Raw genomic sequence first — 20843 nt, forward strand, 5'->3', positions numbered from 1 at the left:
AGGTAGTTAGTCATCACTAGTCTTTTTGGTTTGGTCAGGTTTTGGCCTTAAAGAAGCTTTGCATTAACACGACATGGTCAGACTAGAAGTGTCTGTTACCTTCAGAGGCGGTGAGCTGCACCTCAGTCTTCAGCAGCACCGGGTCCCCCCAGGTGGACAGAGCTGGAGACTTTGAATGCTTCTCTCCATACACCTGACCTGGAACCGCCAACACAGTAAGGAGGTCAGAACATGTAAAATCGTAACAAAATGTGATAATTCAATGCATTTTGAAATCTAACTAAATAGTCATCCCGTCCCCTTAACCCCGAGTTGTTATTCTCTGTTGCATCCATTATCATAAGTATATGTTGATATTGTTATTTTTTTTAACACTGGGTGGCTTATTTTGCGCAACTGGTTAGGTAAGTGAGCTAACCAGGACAGGTGGCAGTTATTGGCACAGTTTTGGAGCGTGCCGCCATACAGAAGCTGCTGATTTTGTGAAGACGTTGATCACTTTGTTGTGGATGAGCGTATGCGTCAAACTAGTTTAACAAGCTAAGCAATCCTTCTGTGACATTGAGAAGCAGTGTTCACCAATTATTTATTTTTTTACTCTTGTTGAGTAAATGTGAAAAATGAAACAGGCACCAATGTAAAGTGTCGTAGTAAATCGAAGAGATTAATCATGGAATATAATGTTCAATGATGTCAAATAAAACAACATTAAAGCTTAACTGGAACACTGAAGCTCAACTGTAGTAAGACAAATATCTGAACCAAAACTAAAATCAACTGAAAGAATCTAAAGGGAATCTCAAAATGTCTCTATTTGATGCATTTTTTTAGAAAAAATATAAAACATTATATTATTTTCTGGACATTATTTAAATAAAACGATAAATTCAGGGCAATTAAAACCAACCCTGGTTTACTCATGCATCAGCACAGCATCTGAAAACAACCAACACCCTAACTCAGCTCTTATTTATTTCAGCTTTGGATTCAAAGAAGTACTTCAGTGAAGTCTGGAATTTACTGTATGGACAAACATTCAGTTGTTGATCAACAATGAATCAATCGAAAAGGATATTTATAGAGCCTAATATTTCAAAACTGAAGATAGAGTTTGTCTCAGGGTGCTTTTCAGACTGCACAGCTTACGACACCATCTGTCTTTAGATACTTGCAGTGCACAAGGAAACACTCCCGAAGGGGGAGGGATCACTCTCCGTTGTGTGTACAGAATAAACAACATAACAAATCACCACATAGACAATCCGTTCAACATGAGTGATTTTATGAAAAACTAAGAAAAAAATGGATGTCAACCTACCCCAAAAATGTTTTGGGGTAATTATACGGCATTAGAAAGAGTTAGGTCAGGGGTGTCCAAACTACGGCCTGGGGGCCAACTGCGGCCCGTTGTCCATTTTTGATTGGCCCTCAGCAAATTCTAAAAGTATATTGGAATATAGCCCATACCTGAAACGTGTGCTTGTCTTATATTGTACATCTTAAATATATATGTACAAATATATTACACAGTAGGATTCATGTGTTGATAAGCCAACTTTTCAAATAAATTCAGTCAATTAAAGTTTTTTCTAACAAATCCTAGTTCATAAAAAAAAAAGCCCAATAACTTAAATAAAATAATGAAAACCCTATGAAAAGCTTTGATCTATGCTATTCTATTTTCTTAAAGCATATTCAAGTATCAAGCATATGTTTACCTGCTTTGCATTTCTTTTTGCTATCTTGTAACTGAATTTATGAGGCAATATATCTCACCTCTAGGGAGTGGCCCAAACTTTTGTATATTTTTATGTATGAGGCCCAAGCGAAAACGTTTTGAAACCCCTGAGTTTGTTCTACTTGTAAAGTGAAAGGGTGCTGCTCTACCTCCTTTCTTCACCACCAGTGTCCACATGTCCCTCCAGCTGAGGTTGAGGGACACCTGGCTGCCCAGAATCTTCAGCAGGTTCTTAGCAGCATCCTTCAGGTGGAACGTGCCTTCATCCTGCAGACAAAAACACGTTGAGAAATGTATGAACAACACAGGAATAACTGATATCTGATCATGGAGACAGTGACTGACCTTTATGGTGAAGATGAGGACTCGGCCCCGGGTCACCATGTTGAGGAAGAGGATCATGGCATCATCCTCGTGGGGGGAGTAGGTGTCGAATATCCTCTTGGCCATCACATGGCCCTGAGACAAAAACACAGTGATGGACTTTTCGGATCTTTCCGATTTGACCTTTGACATTACCTAAAAGATATTCTTATTTGGCTGTAATTCCTTATATTAGGGAAAACAATTCCCTTTATTTGCAACAGAATGCATAACATTGTTCTATCGTAGAGCACATTGTCAAATAAAGTGAGAAATGGGAAAGGAGAAGTTGACGATTTTGCAATTGTGGCATGATTAGCCAAATCGAAAAATCGTTTTAAATGTACTTAAAGTTTTATTTAAATAATTATGGTTTGAATTTTTTAAGAGAATCTACCAAGCAAGGATGTATTGTTGAGTCCACCACAATGCCTCATTTGCGTAGATAGTTTTTTGGATTAAAATGGTAGGAGCGTGAATTAAACATTAAGAGAAAACAAACTCAGTGCTTACAGTTGCCTGGTTGAGAACTATCACATGGATGCCTCTGCCCTGCTCCCGCATATCATCCTCCAACACCTGCAGGAGAAGAGCAAAATATAGATGTATTATCTGTCTGACATCTTTTCAGTTATGTACGTTTGTCATGAAAATACTTTATTTCATTTGAACTCACTGTGGTGCCGTCCACTGCCACGTAGACCTTGGAGCGGCTGGAGTACACTTCAATGTCCAGGACTTTGCGTCCACTAGCCGGCCTGCGTGGCGTCTCCATGTTGGGAACAATGTCCTCTAAAAAAGGAGCATAAGACTAGGATTAGCTTGTCTACAATGTAGCCATGCTGAAATGCGATACATAGAAAGCAGTGCTTCAAAAAGCTACACGTTGATGTCTCACACATCAGCAAGGAGGCTCCAAGTTTTGCCCTCAATAACAGACTTTGAAAACCAGAAAAAGGTAGAATACTCAATTCTGATTGGTTAATTACGGCTTACAACCACCTGTTATTTTTTAAAAGCAGACCACTGCTATGAATAACAGACTGTTACTATAGACACAGTTCAGTGTTTCCCCTAGGATGGAGTCATAGCAGCGGTGCTAAGGCACGCGGGCCCAGCAAAATGTGAGCGCGGCGCGCGTGGACATTTTAAGTGTGTGCGCGTGCGAAGTGCTTCCCGCCATTATGTTTCTATTTGTCTGCCAGCACAAGAAAGACACATACATCATTAAAGGCTTCAAATGTATTCAGTATTGTATGAACATAATTGGTGGTTGGACATCACATCCTCTAGGGGGGTCCGGGGGTATGCCCCCCCGGGAAGATTTGTTTTTACATTTTAATATAAAATGCTTCAATCTGGTGCACTTTGAGCACACAATGACTAGAGACTAGATCTAACTCTAAACACCCATATGAAAAAGATCATTTTACATTTTAATAATCAAATAATTGAACATACCAATAAACTACCATAGCCAATAACACATATGTAACTTATTTTATTTTTGTTGTTCATTTACATCACTTTCATCAGGCAATTTTTTAGTTTAATATCAGGTGTCAAAAGAGCATGGCACCTAGTAATGAATGTGCCAAATGTCTCCACTTCGTTCCACTGCCCCAGTGACTTGAATATCTTGGGTTCTGCCACCCTTCATGCAGATCTAGATCCCTCCGCTTCGCGTCGGGATCCTGATCAGCCTGTCGGGTGTTCTTTTCCCCATAATGACCGCGTCGCTGCACATTATCCCTTACAAACTAGCTAAGTTAGCTAGATGTAATTCATTCTTAACTGTAGGCTTTTATCAAAGTATTAATTTACTTAATCTAAATGTAACAACATTTTAAATTATAATAACTTACATTTATGGCGTTATGACCTTCTTCTTGAGGTGATTGTGTCCAAATAAAGTTATGTCTGCTTCAACTTGCTGTTGTCTGTCTTGTCAGGCAGTTTTCCTTCAGCTCTGAAAATGACAGCTTTCCCGCGTATCGGTGGCTCGAAGTTGCCGCGAGCGCTAGGGGGCAGCACTTATAATTATTTTAATAAAAAAAAAAAAAGATTTTTTTTTTTTTTTTTATCTGCTTGGGGGCTTGCGCCCCCTAGCAGCGGCGCGCATATTTCAGCAGCGGCGCAGCGCCGCTGCTGAAAACATATAGGGGAAACACTGCAGTTATTTCATGGAGGCAGGATAATGTACAGAGAGCAGGTAAGAATTTAAAATTGAACCCTCTATTATCCTTTACTCAAAAGATCAACACAAACATAACTCCACCTTTGCAGCCTCATATTAAGACACCTCACTGTTCAAACTCTGGACTTCTAGAGAGCACATTAAGGTGGACATCCTTTAGACCCCGTTTACACGAGGACGATACGGGTTGTATCCGCATAGTTTCTCTTGTGTATAGCCCTTTCGTTTACACGAGGCCGTAACAAAACAATAGAAGCGGACCCCGCAAACGATAACGGGTCCCAAGGTGGATAGATCTGCAAACGAAACGCTCTGGGGGGGGCAAACGGCTCCGTGTGTACGCCTCTATACGATCATTTTCTGATAACGATGAAATAGCCCCGCCTCCCTCTCCCCACGCCTCCCTCTCCCCACGCCTCCCTTTCCCAACGTCTCCTGCTCAGAGATCAGCTGCTGGGCTGTAAGAAGAAGGGGAGGAAAAGAGAGGCTCCGTTTATTATTCTTATATAGTCGTTATCAATTTGTTTTAAAGCTCAATAAATAACAAAGAAGACCTCTGACCGGCACTTTTCTAATTTTGTTTTTTTATTATAATATAGTTGTAATATAGTCGAGACAAAACATGCTTATGACATGCTCAAAAACCGATATTTCTTAAATCTGTATTCAAATGTAGTTCCCTCTGTCAGCAATGTATCAACAACTAGACACATTTCTATCAGTATTTCTCTGTGTTGTGGTTGACATGATGATGATGACTGTTAGGAGTTAAGGGGAGAGGCTGAGCATTACCATGAAATGTGCAAATTGACATAAAAATGAATAAAAGGGGAAAAAATGCTCCATGTTTTTTAGGCTGTAAACTTTAACTGTTATGTAAGCCAACTAGACAGACAGTTTATCACTCTTCCTGCTGTACATTAGCAGATAAAAGGCATATACTTGAATGAATGTTAAATAAAGAATGCTGGAAATAACTGCATCTCCATTAGCCTATATACTATGCAGAGACTGCCTTCTTCATGTCGTGAATTGCAGCTGATGTTTTAATATGGCAATTGGCTATTTGACTTATACAACATTCACAAGTTGTACATTTGACTCATACAATAACCCACCTTCGAGTGATACTCTAGTTCAGGGGTGCCCACAATTTTTTGGCTGGTGAGCTACTTTTGAAATGACCTGCTCACCGAGGTCTACCAACCAAAAATAAAATCCCAAAAAGAGTTGCTGAATAACACGTTTTATTTATACATGGGATAACTACAATAGGGCTGCAACAGACGACTAATTTGATAATCGATTAATCTATCGATTAATGAAACGATTAATCGACTATTCGGACTATTACTATATGCCTTGCACAATCTCTCAAACGCTCTTATTTAGCCATCAACTTTTAGATTTAGCTTGAGGTTGTTTTAGGCATGTGGAAACTAACAATGAAGACAATAAAGATGAATACTTGATTCAAAAATACATATATCATTAAATTAACTTACAAAATTAACATTGCTTTTTATTTAAATTAAATAAATAATATTTCACATCAAAAGAAACAATGTTTTAACAAATCGTATTAAATAATCTGATGACAGAACTGTAAACAGAATAGCTGAAACTTTAACAAAATAAATAACTCAGTTACCTCTAATCATTAACCCATGTTTGAATAATTGAGTTAACTCTGTGTGTTGCTGCTAGCATACATAACACCTGACGTTGAAACGTTACTCGTGGATGGGGCCACAGAGCTACTAGAAAGATAGTCGAACCCGGTGCATTCCTCCGTCTGAATGTGGTGCACTTTTGCTTAATGTTTAGACAAATTGCTCGTGTTACCGCCCTTACATGCTAAACACTCTTGGCAACGAGCATTGTCCACCTCAAGACGGGTAACATTTAACCACACCTTGGAGCGCCTCTCTCCGCCATCCCCGCCGTGTGTTGCTGCATGTAGCAGCTGCGTGTGTGTAAACTGCCCCGCCCCCCTCGCACACAGACGGGGGAGAGAGAGCTCTCGTCTGGATCAGAAAGATCGAAAATACACCGACCATAGACGCATTTGTTTGTCTTTTTGCATGTTAGAAACGAGTTGGCGACACTAAGACTGCAAGATAATGTTTGTGTAGCAATAATACATGACCTTTCTCTTTCTCAACTCGCTACTCGGAGGGAAGTCGCTGTCATATGCATTGTGAACACTCCGATAATGCCCCTTCACGTTACCTTTCTTTGGCAGAGCGACGCCTACTTTACAAATAGGGCAAATGACCTTTGAATGTGACATCGCAACAAAATATTCTTCCTCCCATTCTGGGTGGAAGTGGTATGTTTTCTGCTTTTTGCTCGGTCCCGCACTCATTTTTTTGTTTGTCTCTTGTTTGTCTATTTAACTTAAATTTGAGTTTTCCCAGCACTGGACTGATTTTGTATCGCTTTGCATTCTGGGTTAACAGACTGGAAAGCGATAGGTCGCTTTTTCTGTCAATCAAGTAAACTCCTGAATTAAGTGGCAGGGAGGAGGGATCAAAACCTGTTTTGTCTATTTTAACGGAGCTGGATTATTTTTTTAATGAATGACTCGCGATCTACCAGCATTGCCCCCGACGTACTGGGCACCTCTGCTCTAGTTTCTTCGAGTTTTGTTTTTTGTCCCTCTTGCTTGCGCCGGACTGAAACTGTCTTTTCACCGACATCTCTTCACCTGCACTAGTGGCCGTATCAAAGCCGTGATTGGTCAGATGTCGATTCATTGCAACAGTGTCGGGTTACAGACCTGCTCCCCTTGTCACCTCTCAATCTCACTCTCGCGTGTCAGCGGGGGTGCGCGGACAACTGCGCACAGCAGCTGAGGCCCTCTTGGCGGGACCCCCTGCGCAAGGCGGGGCCCCATGCAGCCTCCGTGATTGGCCTGTAGGGAGGGGCGGCCCTGGATTTACAGCAGGAGCACACGCCATCCACCGCAAAGAATAAACAGAAGGGCAACCATGGCAACCATGGCAACCATGCTCCGGGGTCTTCTTCGCTACTATATTTCTAGAAACAGGCCTATAGAGTACAGGACATGGATGTCTACTATCAATGGGAGCCTATTTAAATAATTGGACATTTAAGTATGTAAAACTTTGGACAGAAAAGCTGATGGACCGATCAAATAAACATGCATTAGCCGATTGTCCTTACACTTGTGTTCTCATGACTATAATGAGTGCCACATTACTATTTTAGGCTCCAGTGCTTGTGTTAAATAGAAAAAAAAACAGATGGAAACAGAATAAGCACTGGACATAATTCTCACCATATTCTTGAGCTGCTGCATCTTCACTGGCGACTCTTCTGGTGTCCAAGATGAGTTTAATGTTGACTATGACAGTGATCAGCAGAAACAGCACAGCACCAGCCTGTGAAAGGGGGAAAAATACATGTATTTTCTAGTCAAGGCTTTCTTAGGGCCACAGCTGAAAATCTGATTGTTGCATCTCTCTCATAGTCTTTATATCCTCTTGAAAAACGATTACCAAATGTTGTGATTTTTTTTTCTAACTGAGTTTTTGTAAAGTCCTCAAGAAATGTCAGATAAACCAATATTGATGAATGAGAAGTTGGCATGAGTTCTGCAACAACTGTGGTGACCTCGCCCTTTGCTGGCTGCTGCTCTGGCTGCTTGTCTTTGTGTTTTGTGATGCAGATGCCAGTAGGTGTGGTCATTCCGCAAGGAGAGAGAAAGAGTACACCCTGTTGCTGCTCTTTGTTTTTTTAATTAAGCACAAAACACTCAACAAGCTCTCTTTTCATATTTCGCAGCCGGTCTCGAAACAACTTTTACTTTAAAAAGATAAAGCAACATTTCCTGAGGAGAGCATCCATTTTTTTAAACCTTTATATTGTCTACTTTAATATACTGTTCCTCTATTTATAGGCATGTAGTTGGTCTCAGGGCCGGCCCTGACCAATTTGCTGCCCTAGGCAAGATTTTAGCTGGCGCCCCCCCCCCAAATGCAGACACTCACTATGACTCGCGCATGCATGGTTGTGGCATGACCACCGAAACAGAAATATATGGACACAAGATGTGTGCAAATGTATTTAGTATCCTATCCATTTGAACATGATTTAAGTGGTGGACCCAACCTCCTCTTAGGGGGTCTGGGAAGATTTTTTTTTTTTTTATATTGAAGTTAAAAGCATCAATCTGGTGCACTTTGAGAGCAACATTAAGATATCTATGGATACATCTCTCAACACCCATATGAAACAGAACTGTAAGCAGATTTTATTTTTATTTATGGATATTTTACAAATCACTCCCCTTTTAAACTGTATTCTATTAATAACAACTTTCTTTTACTGTCATATAGTATTTTATACTATAAGAGAATAGATGAAAATATATTCTCTTATTTTTTTATAACTATAATGATCATATAAAGGTGTGCCTTTATCTCACTGAGCTGAGGTTATCAGAGCCTCTCAGTCTTTCAGGAGAGAACTCTCTAAAGCTCTCCCCCTGCGGCCGCTTACACAGTAAATTCCAATGTTAATAAAAGCTGTTTACGTTTTTGGGGAGTTTAATTTATTTTTAATTAATACCAAATTAAAACCTATAATTGCACACTAAAACCATTATTTAAAAAAAAGAACTATTTCATATAAACCTCTGGTTTTTACTGGGGCCTGGGCGGTTCAACTTGATTTGCGGGGGGGGTGGGTGCGCTATAGTTTATGGGCGCTGTACGTAATATAGGCGTAGTTCTGTTAGTATAAGATAATAAGATGTACTTTGTTGATCCAAAATCGGGAAATTGTGTTGTTATGAAGTAAAAAATAAAAATATTTGTTTAATTTCTAACTTTTTTTTTTTTTTTGGCACCCCCCATTGATTGATGCGCCCTTAGCATTCTTCTATACTGCCTATGCCAAGGGCCGGCTCTGGTTAGTATAATTATGCACATACTTTTATTAACTTTGAATAATTTTTGCAATAACTGTCCACCACACGTATAATTTTAATTGCATAACATTTGATCCCTAGCAGTGTTGTAGTCAAGTCACCAATTCACAAGTCCAAGTCACTCTCGAGTCACCACTCTTTGAGTCCGAGTCCAATTCCGAGTCACCCAAGGAGTGTCCGAGTAGAGTCCAAGTCCGAGTCACCAAGGGAGAGTCGTAGTCGAGTCCAAGTCCGAGTCTCCCAAGGAGTGTCCGAGTCGAGTCCGAGTCATCATTACCTGTGTTCGAGTCCAAATCCGAGTCACCCAAGGAGTGTCCGAGTCGAGTCATCATTACCTGTGTTCGAGTCCGAATCCAAGTCCGAGTCACCTAAGAAGAGTCCAAGTCAAGTCTGAGTCACAAGTCTTCATGTATTAACCTTCTTGGATATATGTGTTGAAATGTAGCTGCTCCTCTACATTGCTTTTATCCTGTCATGTTATACTAATTGTATTTGTCTATTGAACTGCTGTGAAGCGAGTTTGGCTACAATTCTTGTAATAGGTGCTTTCCAAATATAAAGCTTATTATTAATTAGGGCTGTCAAACGATTACAATTTTTAAATCAGATTAATCACAGCTTAAAAATGTATTAATCATAATTAATCACCATTCGAACTATGTCCAAAATTTGCCATTTCTTTATGTATATTGTTGTGGGAATGGAAAGATAAATGAAAGAAGGTGGATATATCCATTTAACATACAGTATGTATTAGGGATGGGAATTTGAAAGCAAATGTATATTCGAATATTCGACCCCCCAAAAAACGGTTAACCGAAATGTACATATCCTATATGTAATATAGGTAAAAGATTATTTTCAAAAACATTTAACATTCTTTTTTTTTTTTTACCCAATATTTTTTCAATAATTTTTGGAAATAAATACATACATGTTCAAATAAGTGTAGAAACCAAGTCGAATTTGTCAAATGTATTGAACTGGTGATCACAGTTTGACAGCTATAGGCCTAAAGCTTTCATGTGGGATTCACAATCAGCCCAGCCGTAGAGAAGACCCTCTCAGCTGGAACGGAGGTTGTGGGTATAGCAAGGTATAGCATGTATATATAAGTTTGATTTCGCATTGTTTGACCTCTACGCTGCACTCATTAACCTGGTCGAAATATTTCCACACATTACTCCTTTTTGCCGCCATGTCTGTTGTGTAGGACTCTTCTTAGAGTGTAAATAATTACCGGACTATTACTGGTAAAATATGTTGAATACCGGCAAAACTAAATCTCTCCAGTCAAAATGTGTATGTACTTTGCCGCCACACACGGTTGCCAAGCAGCGCTTATTGTTGTTTAGGCTGGCCACTCATGTGTCGCGAGTGTTGACAGGGGGTGGTGGAGCACACTCATGAACTGTTAGCGCCGGAACCAAGCAAATGGCTGTGGAACACATTTGCGCCACATTTGGGCCTAAGAGATGAGGTTTAAGTCTGCGTGATCTGCGTGTAGGGAGGGGCAGCAGCCATATCATTGGCTAGAACTAGCTAGATCTGATGGATTTCGACATAAACACGAGTGAAGTATAACCGGACGCGAACCATCACCTGCAGCTCTGCCCGCTGTGAGGGACCGGTGAGCGGAGCAAAACACACCTTTAGACGTCAACTAACACATTTAGCTCTGGCACTGTCGTATATACAGTGGGGCAAAAAAGTATTTAGTCAGCCAACAATTGTGCAAGTTCTCCCACTTAAAAAGATGAGAGGCCTGTAATTTTTCTTCCTAGGTATACCTCAACTATGAGAGACAAAATGAGAAAGAAAAAAAAAAAATCCAGAAAATCACATTGTCTGATTTTTAAAGAATTTATTTGCAAATTATGGTGGAAAATAAGTATTTGGTCAATAACAAAAGTTCATCTCAATACTTTGTTATATACCCTTTGTTGGCAATGACAGAGATCAAACGTTTTCTTTAAGTCTTCACAAGGTTTTCACACACTGTTGCTGGCCCATTCCTCCATGCAGATCTCCTCTAGAGCAGTGATGTTTTGGGGCTGTCCCTGGGCAACAAAGACTTTCAACTCCCTCCAAAGATTTTCTATGTGGTTGAGATCTGGAGACTGGCTAGGCCTCTCCAGGACCTTGAAATGCTTCTTATGAAGCCACTCCTTTGTTGCCCGGGCGGTGTGTTTGGGATCATTGTCATGCTGAAAGACCCAGCCACGTTTCATCTTCAATGCCCTTGCTGATGGAAGGAGGTTGTCACTCAAAATCTCACGATACTTGGCCCCATTCATTCTTTCCTTTACACGGATCAGTCGTCCTGGTCCCTTTGCAGAAAAACAGCCCCAAAGCATGATGTTTCCACCCCCATGTTTCACAGTAGGTATGGTGTTCTTTGGATGCAACTCAGCATTCTTTCTTTTCCAAACACGTCTAGTTGAGTTTTTACCAAAAAGTTCTATTTTGGTTTCATCTGACCATATGACATTCTCCCAATCCTCTTCTGGATCATCTAAATGCTCTCTAGCAAACTTCAGACGGGCATGGACATGTACTGGCTTAAGCAGGGGGACAAGTCTGGCACTGCAGGATTTGAGTCCCTGGCGGCGTAGTGTGTTACTGATTGTAGCCTTTGTTACTTTGGTCCCCGCTCTCTGCAGGTCATTGACTAGGTCCCCCCATGTGGTTCTGGGATTTTTGCTCACCGTTCTTGTGATCATTTTGACCCCACGGGGTGAGATCTTGCGTGGAGCCCCAGATCAAGGGAGATTATCATTGGTCTTGTATGTCTTCCATTTTCTAATAATTGCTCCCACAGTTGATTTCTTCACACCAAGCTGCTTACCTATTGCAGATTCAGTCTTCCCAGCCTGGTGCAGGTCAACAATTTTGTTTCTGGTGTCCTTTGACAGCTCTTTGGTCTTGGCCATAGTGGAGTTTGGAGTGTGACTGTTTGAGGTTGTGGACAGGTGTCTTTTATACTGATAACGAGTTCAAACAGGTGCCATTAATACAGTTAACAAGTGGAAGACAGAGGAGGCTCTTAAAGAAGAAGTTACAGGTCTGTGAGAGCCAGAAATCTTGTTTGTTTGTAGGTGACCAAATACTTATTTTCCACCATAATTTGCAAATAAATTCTTTAAAAATCAGACCGTGATTTTCAGGACTTTTTTTTCTCATTTTGTCTCTCATAGTTGAGGTATACCTAGGATTACAGGCCTCTCTCATCTTTTTAAGTGGGAGAACTTGCACAATTGGTGGCTGACTAAATACTTTTTTGCCCCACTGTATATACATTGAATTATTCAATTTGATAACATGTAATCAACTAAGGGATCACTCCCAAAAAACAAAAAAAAAGGTAATAAAAATATTCATAACTCATATTGGAATACATGAATCATTTCGAATATTCGATTAATCGTTCCCATCCCTAGTATGTATGTTTATTATAACATTGTTCTGTGTGTCAAAATGAAAAACAGCCCACACACCTATCAATCATCAAACCGTGGGGTCTTATTTCATTACGTGTTGATTTCTATCAACACGTAATGTTGTATCGATGTATACTGTATAGAGATGTACTACAGCAAAAGTATTCTCCGTCGGGACTTCTTGCAACAACACCACGCTGTTATCTTGATTCTGATTGGCCAGAAGACATTATCAAAGATGTTCTATTGAGAAGACGATCACTACGTGACAAAAGTTTTAAAAACCGTTTCTAGTCTTCGGTATTTCCAGACAAGTGGCTACTGAAATCAATCCTACTAACTGCTGTCTGTGCAATTTAATCCGTGCGAGTTGGCGGACTTTATTTTGCTTACTTTAACATCATTTTTCTTGGTATGGCTGTAGCCTACCCCAGCCATACCCTGGCGCTGCCACTGGTGGGATGTATGGGGCGGGCAATTCTGCGCATGCGTTAAATATTTTAACCCAATGAATTCAAAAAATGAATTACCGCCGTTAACGCGATAATGTTGACAGCATTATTATTAATATATTTGTTATTATTGTAAATGTCTAACTTTATTTAAAATGAGTTACCTTTTAGAGAAGTGATTATATTTGTATGCCAATATTTTCCTATGTTAAAGTTTTTGTTTTGAACTTTTATTTTGATAGTAATAAGATCGGGACTCTTATTTTGAAGGAACTTTTACCACTTAAATCGGTTTACTAATAAAGATTTAGCCCCAGAAAGCACATGGCTACTTAGAATGCAAAATGACGTCATTCTGCATGTTAAGTAGCCATGTGCTTTTGTGTTATGGCTGAATCTTTATTTATTGATTAGATCACGTTACTCTGATGATAGTGTGCAAGACAGCATGTCTGAACTCGATTCTTAGAGTAATGTGTTACGGAGCCTCCAATGTGGAAGCAGAATGTGTGAAAGCATACAGTACGATGCGGGGTGTGTCTCTAGACTGGAATAGCGGAGCCCAGTCCGCGAACTCGCCTCACAGGTGCACATGCCAGGATAGGGGACATCAGACTCCAGAGAAAACTTGCTCGAGCCCGAGTCCAAGTCCAAGTCAGAGCGTCAATGTACAAGTCGAGTCCGAGTCATCGTGGGGGGGGGAATTCACGAGTCCGAGTCCAAGTCAGTGTACGCGAGAATTCACGATTCTGAGTCGCGTCAATCAGTGCGCGAGTCCGAGTCGAGTCACGAGTCCCGAAAATCGGCACTCGAGTCCGAATCCAGGACTCGAGTACTCCATCTCTGAATTATAACTACCTCACTATCCTATGTATCTGATTCTGATTTTTAACTTTCATGATATATTTGTATATAATCATGCAAATGTAAGGGGTGCATTGTTGTGAGAGCATGACATGTAAGACTGTCATTGCCAGCTGAATAAATGACAAAAGGAACTTGGAAATTCAAACATTATAGACACAGTTGAGCCATTAAAAGAGTAAGCAAGTGCATTTTGGTGAAGAAGCATAACTACCCTATTTGAGTTGTTTTCATCCTTGTAAAGCAACTACGTAAATGTACTCAATTACTGTAATCAAGTACAATTGTAAGACTTGAGTTACACCAGGAGTCAAATCTACAAGCTTCCCTGCAGTATGCAAATTAATTCAAAGTAGCTCCACCTATCCCAGCTTTAATAAACCTATTAATTCATCAATAATTATAATCAAAACATATAACAAATATTATTTTGGAATGTGCCAATCTGCATAATGAGTACTTTTGGTACTTAAAGTATGTTTTGTTGCTCATACTTTTCTACCTTTACTTTTGCATTTGCAATGCAGGACTTTTACTTGTAACAGAGTATCCCTTCCCTACACTTTGGTATTTCTACTTTTACTTAAGTACACGAAAGGAGTACTTCTCCCACCTCTGTTTTTTGTAAACCTAACACCAGTATTTAGGTATTTAATGTGTTTGCATCAAAGAGTGCACATTTTGTTCAAGGCTGCCTGCAACACAAACCAAGACCATCTTTGACACACCTCCATGTGGACAGACAGTTGTTTCTAACTTACCTGACAGAACCGACGAACCGCCCTCTTGTTGGTCAGCTTGTATTTCCAGGTGAGGTACAAGCTTCTTTGCTGGCGTGGGATGAAAGGCTTGGCTCGGGGATTGGGGGTCCAGGCGTCCATCCCGGACAACAGAGCTCAGAACCTCCACCTGCCCTGCTCCACCTCCTGCGGCCGGGGCATGCACTGCTCCACAACACCACCGACTAAGACGAGGCTGGGTGTCACATCATCATCTGAAACACACGAGTAAAGCACCCCAGGGGTCAGAAGTTAAGTTAGCTCATCACCAAATATAGCTAACGGTAGCTATAGCTGAATATTTCTACACAAGTAGAGTAACTAGGCACTTTTAGTATATTAGCTAAGTATGAGACTCTCTAAACGTCTGCCCTCTGCAGAAATAAAATAGGTACCACTCACTGGGTCGTCGGTAAATCTCTCATTATCGTTTAAATATCGTAGACAGTAAAACAATTCAGAAAAGTCGCTTGTACAGCTGCTACATGCTAACAGGGATGTATTAAAAATAACGGTGTTTGTGTCGCAGAGCACCTACGTCACCGCGCTTCTTCTTCTTCTTCGCCTTTAAAAACAGCTGTGATCATCACTGCCCTCAGCAGGAAACCCTTGTTTTAACCTCAGTGACGATTCAGTTTATTTTTATATATCCATTTCGTGACTCTCATCATGTAATGTATTATCATTGTTGTTTTATATATCTTTATTGAACAATGACCATGCATAAAAATACATTCATCTCAAAAAGAGAAGAGTTGCTACATGCCAGATTGTAGCTCATTTCCATCTGTAGTCCCTGGGCAGGTACACATACTGTATACAATCAACAACATTAAAACATGTCCAAGTACCTATCACACTAACAATTAAAATAGATCAAAATACAGATATATAAAATATAAATACTAATACATGTGTCAATATAAATATAATTTTGCAATTCATGTAAATGAACATCTCAAATTAAAGTAAAATTAATGTTGGCTAGGCTGGTTGCCCTATATCCATTTTCTTTTTGCATTATGGGAACAAATGTGAAAATCTGAGGTTTCAAGATCAGCTTGAATCATAATCCAATGTTTGATGGCCATAAATAAGAAAGTAGTGCAAATTGAGTTCATGATGTCAAAATCTTCTTTTTGAAAGGTACATCTAAGAACCATGCATGCCTACAAATAAAGAAAGTTACACTTTAGTAACCTTATTGGTAAAGGTTAAAGACAAGTCTTTTAAAATGATATCTAAATATTACACTGTCTGCCAATCAATACATGCAGAAAAATATAATAATAAAAAAAGCCACCAACTTCCAACCAATGAGTATTCACAAACCGTTATACACTTGTTTGGCATGTTTCTTGCAACAAAACGGTTAGCCTTTGAATATCTGTGATTGATCATATTTGCCAGAGTTTACATTGTACTGGGAAAATGTTGTGTTTGCCAGGAGCTTCAGGATCACATTTTTGCAGAATGAAACACACAGAATCACCTGGCTGCCTTCCATTTTTCTGTAAATGTCCCTCTGGATTAATTTGGAAAATGATGTGGAATAACTGGGACTTGAAGTTGTTATATGAAGTTGAGGACGTGTGATGTGATCAAGGTGGATATGCAAGTGTGAAAAGATGTGTTTTGAGACGTGATTTAAAAAATCGATGTTGTTCTTGCCTTAAAAGCCAAAACTTGAATTTCAAGGAAAAATAGATCTGAGCTCCATACAAATCTGTTCAGTCATGAAAAGTGTGCCTGGAAAAAGTACGTCTTTTGCAACACTTGTGCATTAGGTTCACACATAAGTTGAACATTACTGATTTTATGGTGCCGCACCCAAAGCAGCAGTGTACAAAGTGTAAAGAGCAGGAATAGACTTCTAAGATTAAGCAGACTGCAGCTGGATGATGAGGTGAGCTTCTGACTTTGTATGTTATTTCTGAAGTCAGTCACAATTTGAATATGTATAACATTTTGGATCCATAGTCACTGATCTGATTTAGTCCTCCATTGTCTCTCGGCTCGAGATTTTAGATACCTGTCTATACAAAAACGTTGATTTATTCAGTTTTATAGTTATGTGTTTTACATATTTTTATTAGGTTATATAATATAATTAATTATAACACTGATACTGCCGTCTAATATATATGTATTTGATACTCTGTTGTATATCCTATACTATATTGCTGATTACTTGATATAATGCTGTATAATATTTCTACCTTTCACCATATACTATACCTTATCATATACTATACATTATATCATATGTTACAAAATGTTCAAATCTTATTCTGTGTTTAGTATTTGCTTGTTTAAAGTTTATTTTGTAATTTTCTTTATTTAGTTTTACACCTCTTATTATGTATTTCCCTACATCAATTTCTCTACTGTGCTGTCATTTCTTTTCCTTCTATAATATCCTTCTTGGTTTTATCCATTCTTTGCTATTTATGGTTTCCTTCCGTTGTTAACTTGTCTTTCTTATTTATTTTTCCCTTTTTTGTTTGTCTTTTTCTTTCCCTACTTTTCCTCTCTCCTTTTTACTTCCTCTCTACCATTGAAACTTGTCTTTTTTTTTAACTTTATTTCCATGTCAATCTTCTTATGTTCACAACTTTGCTTTCCTTCATCACTCTCCACTCATTTAATTTATTATTTACTTTTCTGCTGTCTTTCGGTCCTTCTTTTCTGTTGTTTTCATTCAATCAATCAAACAAACAAAACAGCAGTGGTCGTTGAAGAAACACCGGGATCTGCACTCTACTGAGTACACTATTGGCGCGTTTCCACTGCAGCGCGGAGCTCGCTCTAAGCGTGCCAAGTCGTGCGGGGCCCGTTTTTGGTTGCGTTTCCAATTGGCCTAGTACCGGCTAGAGGGTCCTAATTCACAAGACGGTAGGCGAAAAACCTTTTAAAATGCATGTTGTCTAAATGGAGATTGGCTAAGCTCACGTTGTAAATGCTCTGACCGTCCACACTCACAACAACGGCCTATACAGACATAAATAAACCAGCGACTGTATTCGCCATGACACAGACAGTCTGTGGTTTGTACTTGTTTAACTTTTGTCTAGTTACTGAAGTTAATGAGGAGCTGTGAGCTCTGAGTGCTAACAGCTAACGGCTGTGTTGTTTTTCTGGGGCTCTCATTGAAGATGACGTCACGGCTCCGCCTACACTGTGTTACTATAGATACTACCCCAGTTCCTAAACTGTAATGGAAATGCGCCATAAAGTGAGCCAGTCCTAACGAGGCCTAGCCATACCGAGCGAGGCCATGTAGTGGAAATGCGCCATATTATTCCCTCGGACACTCCTTCCTTCCTGTTGATTAAATGTTTCATCTTCCTTCATTCTTTCAGATTATGATAATAACTGTGATCATGCTTACATTCCGAATGCAGCACACAGAGCACTTAATATTACTGTACAGCACAAGAGCTCAGACACTTTTTATTTTGTATCTCTTCCAGTGCTGCTCAGAGTCAAACAGGACTGGAGGCCCAACTGGAGGCCCTGCAGTGCCACTTCACCTGGGATCTGGACCCGAGCAGTTCCAAGCTTTTCTGTCTCAGGGACAAGCTAGAGGACATCGGCACAGAGGAGGGATACAGCTGGCTGGGTCACATTTACAACCTGCAGGGGTTCATCCACTACCAGCTGGGCTTCAGCGATGACGCCTACCGTTTCTTCAGCAGGGCTGCAGAGGCCTTCCGTCAGATTAAAAACACTGTCTCAGATGAGGGTCCTTGGTTGGTGGTGAACCACGGGAACCTGGCTTGGCTGCACTACCATGAGGGAGAACAAGCAGAGAGTGAGGCTCACCTGTCTAAAGTGAAGTTCCTGATGAATGAATATCCATCTCCATCCCAGGAGGAGCTCCATCCAGAGATCTGTGCTGAAAAAGCCTGGACCCTGATGAAGTTCAGCGCAGACAAAATGCTGCTTGCTGCGGATAACTTCCAGAGAGCCATCAGGATGCAGCCGGACATGGTGGAGTGGCACACCAGCAACGTCATAGGGTTGGAGAATGCTCTTAGGCACAGAGAGAAAAACATGGGGGCTGATATCTTTGATAAATTGAATATCGCCAAGAAACATGATCCAGATAATTTGTACCTCACTGCGCTGTACTTTGAGGCATGTGCCAAGAGAGGGAAAAAAATGGAAACTGAAGCACGGGAGTTGGCTAGAAGAGTTTTAAGAAAGCCCATCAGCAGCTACAGTGGTTTAAAACCGTTACTAAGGCTGTACAGAATCTATGTATCCATGGATGAGGCCATTGACTTGGCAGAGGAGGTTCTGGAAAGACATCCACATGAGCGTTACCTCAAGAGATGTGCTGCAATCTGCTACAAGAAGAAGATCTTTCTGCACAGGGACAATCCCTTGGAGAACGGTATGATCGATCGAGCAATCAGTCTCCATAAAGAAGTGATCACTCTTTACCCTTTTTCTTCACTTACAAGGAAAATATCTCTTGCAAACATCTATGCCGAGTCCAATGACCAAGGAAAAGCTGATGAGATATACGAGGAACTGCTGGGAAGTGACTTAGATGCAGAAGGGGCACAGATGCTTTACAACAACTACGCACAATATGTACACCGCTTTCGAAAGGAGAGCTACAAGTCGATAGAATATCACATAAGGGCAGCAGCAATAACGCAACAATCTTGCTATCGTGAGAACAGCCTCAGAACTCTGGAGAAGATCAGAGTAAGGGGCAGAAACAGAATGTGCAGAGAAATAGATGAGTTTCTGAAAAACATACAAGACTGAGAGCTTCTAAGTTGGACTCCTATTCATGGTGGTAGCAGTAAATGCAAGATAACCCAGGCCTGGACAGGTCTTCCAGCTTCTCTTGGGATCCCCCCAACACTTTTCCACAACAGATAAGATATACAGGAGTTGAAGGAGAACCAAAAGGAGAGGTAATTGGTTCCATATTTGTCAGGTAGATATAGTAAATGGACCGTCCATGTTGCCCAAGACACCTAAACATGTCGAAAGCAAGGGCTGGGAAAAGGTGGACGTGAAAAGAGCCACCGTGAAATGAGCAACCGCACATTTTCTTATTGTCTTTTTTTCCCCTGTTTTTGTGATTTTACATAAGAAGAGCTAGAATTGGAAGGTTTAAAAATGCCAATGTTTACGATGTGACATACTGCCTCATGTCTTTACAGCTATGCATGGTTTTCTAGATTAGTTTTCTACAACAACCTTGTTATTAGTCTACTTGTGGATTCTTGGACTGATACACTTTTCCACTGCTTCTGTTGGGTCAATGTATTTGAATTTGTTTTTGTAATGACTTTTTTGCTATCAAAGACCTTCGATTGTTTGAACATGTTGATTTCCATACCGCAGTCAAAATGAGCCGAAACCCATGGCTTCCTGGACTAAATTATAACATTATTCCTTCCTACAGCTGATTACAAATTTCCATCCTTCAGACTTTCTCCTAGCTGGAGCTGGGCCAAAATACTGTCGTTAACCCTGTTAACCATTTCAAAGCATTCTAACGTTTTAATATTGGAAATGTCTGCAAGTTTTGAACATATATTAAAGTTGATATGCACAGTAGCCCCTTACTTGAGCTTTAACATGAGTAACAAAATATCGAAAGGTGGTCTTTTTATTTATATTTTTATTTCTGAGATGGAAACACACCTTTGCTTGTCTGACTTTGCTTAGATAATCGAAAAATATTAGGCTTATACAGTTCTGGTATGTGTGCAATATCAAAGATCACAACATCAAAACAATTCTGTATCAGGAAATGTAAAAAAAGAATGTGATTAAAGTTTATAATATAAATATTTTATTTTATTCTTATCACATATAATATATACTAATCGAATGTAGCCGTATGGTTACATTGGTAGATCCGTATAGCTCAATGCTAAAGCCATAGAGCTCAGTGGGGAATTATGTGTGCTACTAGATGTGGTAGGACTACCTGATGAGATAACTTAAGAATATTTTACTTTTCCAGGGATCCCAAAACTACACCAATCAGTATTTCTTATTAACAGTTAATCAAATGATTA

The 20843-nt window shown here is 39.9% G+C and overlaps 2 protein-coding genes across 5 annotated transcripts in view; one reads left to right on the forward strand and one right to left on the reverse strand.

Annotated features, from left to right (window-relative positions):
• Positions 1-15369, reverse strand: part of pomgnt1 (protein O-linked mannose N-acetylglucosaminyltransferase 1 (beta 1,2-)) — a 35297-nt gene extending 19928 nt beyond the window's left edge. For 2 of the 3 annotated variants that reach the window (XR_013806983.1, XM_079673617.1), the window contains exons 1-8: positions 15193-15332; positions 14773-15005; positions 7603-7705; positions 2778-2893; positions 2615-2680; positions 2084-2197; positions 1888-2005; positions 100-198 (exon numbers count right to left, since the gene is read on the reverse strand). Coding sequence is in view for 2 of the 3 variants with exons in the window: in XM_079673617.1 (XP_079529743.1) it covers positions 100-198; positions 1888-2005; positions 2084-2197; positions 2615-2680; positions 2778-2893; positions 7603-7705; positions 14773-14892 (736 nt within the window). In the remaining variant the exon portion in view is untranslated. Of the gene's footprint in view, positions 1-99; positions 199-1887; positions 2006-2083; positions 2198-2614; positions 2681-2777; positions 2894-7602; positions 7706-14772; positions 15006-15192 lie in introns of all 3 variants that reach the window. The other variant, XM_079673618.1, reaches the window with a different exon arrangement.
• A 1287-nt stretch (positions 15370-16656) lies between these two features.
• Positions 16657-20376, forward strand: LOC307017778 (interferon-induced protein with tetratricopeptide repeats 5-like). 2 transcript variants are annotated; one of them, XM_079647552.1, is made up of 2 exons: positions 16657-16696; positions 18264-20376. In XM_079647552.1, the coding sequence occupies exons 1-2, from the start codon at positions 16689-16691 to the stop codon at positions 19570-19572; spliced, it is 1317 nt and encodes a 438-aa protein (XP_079503678.1). In that variant the 5' UTR covers positions 16657-16688; the 3' UTR covers positions 19573-20376. The 2 variants fall into 2 exon arrangements, 1 of the variants encoding a protein (XP_079503678.1); XR_013802249.1 differs by lacking the exon at positions 16657-16696 and adding an exon at positions 17012-17685 and having other exon boundaries at positions 18264-18398.
• The last annotated feature ends 467 nt before the right edge of the window (positions 20377-20843 follow it).

This window comes from Notothenia rossii, assembly GCF_949606895.1.
Source record: "Notothenia rossii genome assembly, chromosome: 1".
Lineage (NCBI taxonomy): Eukaryota > Metazoa > Chordata > Actinopteri > Perciformes > Nototheniidae > Notothenia > Notothenia rossii.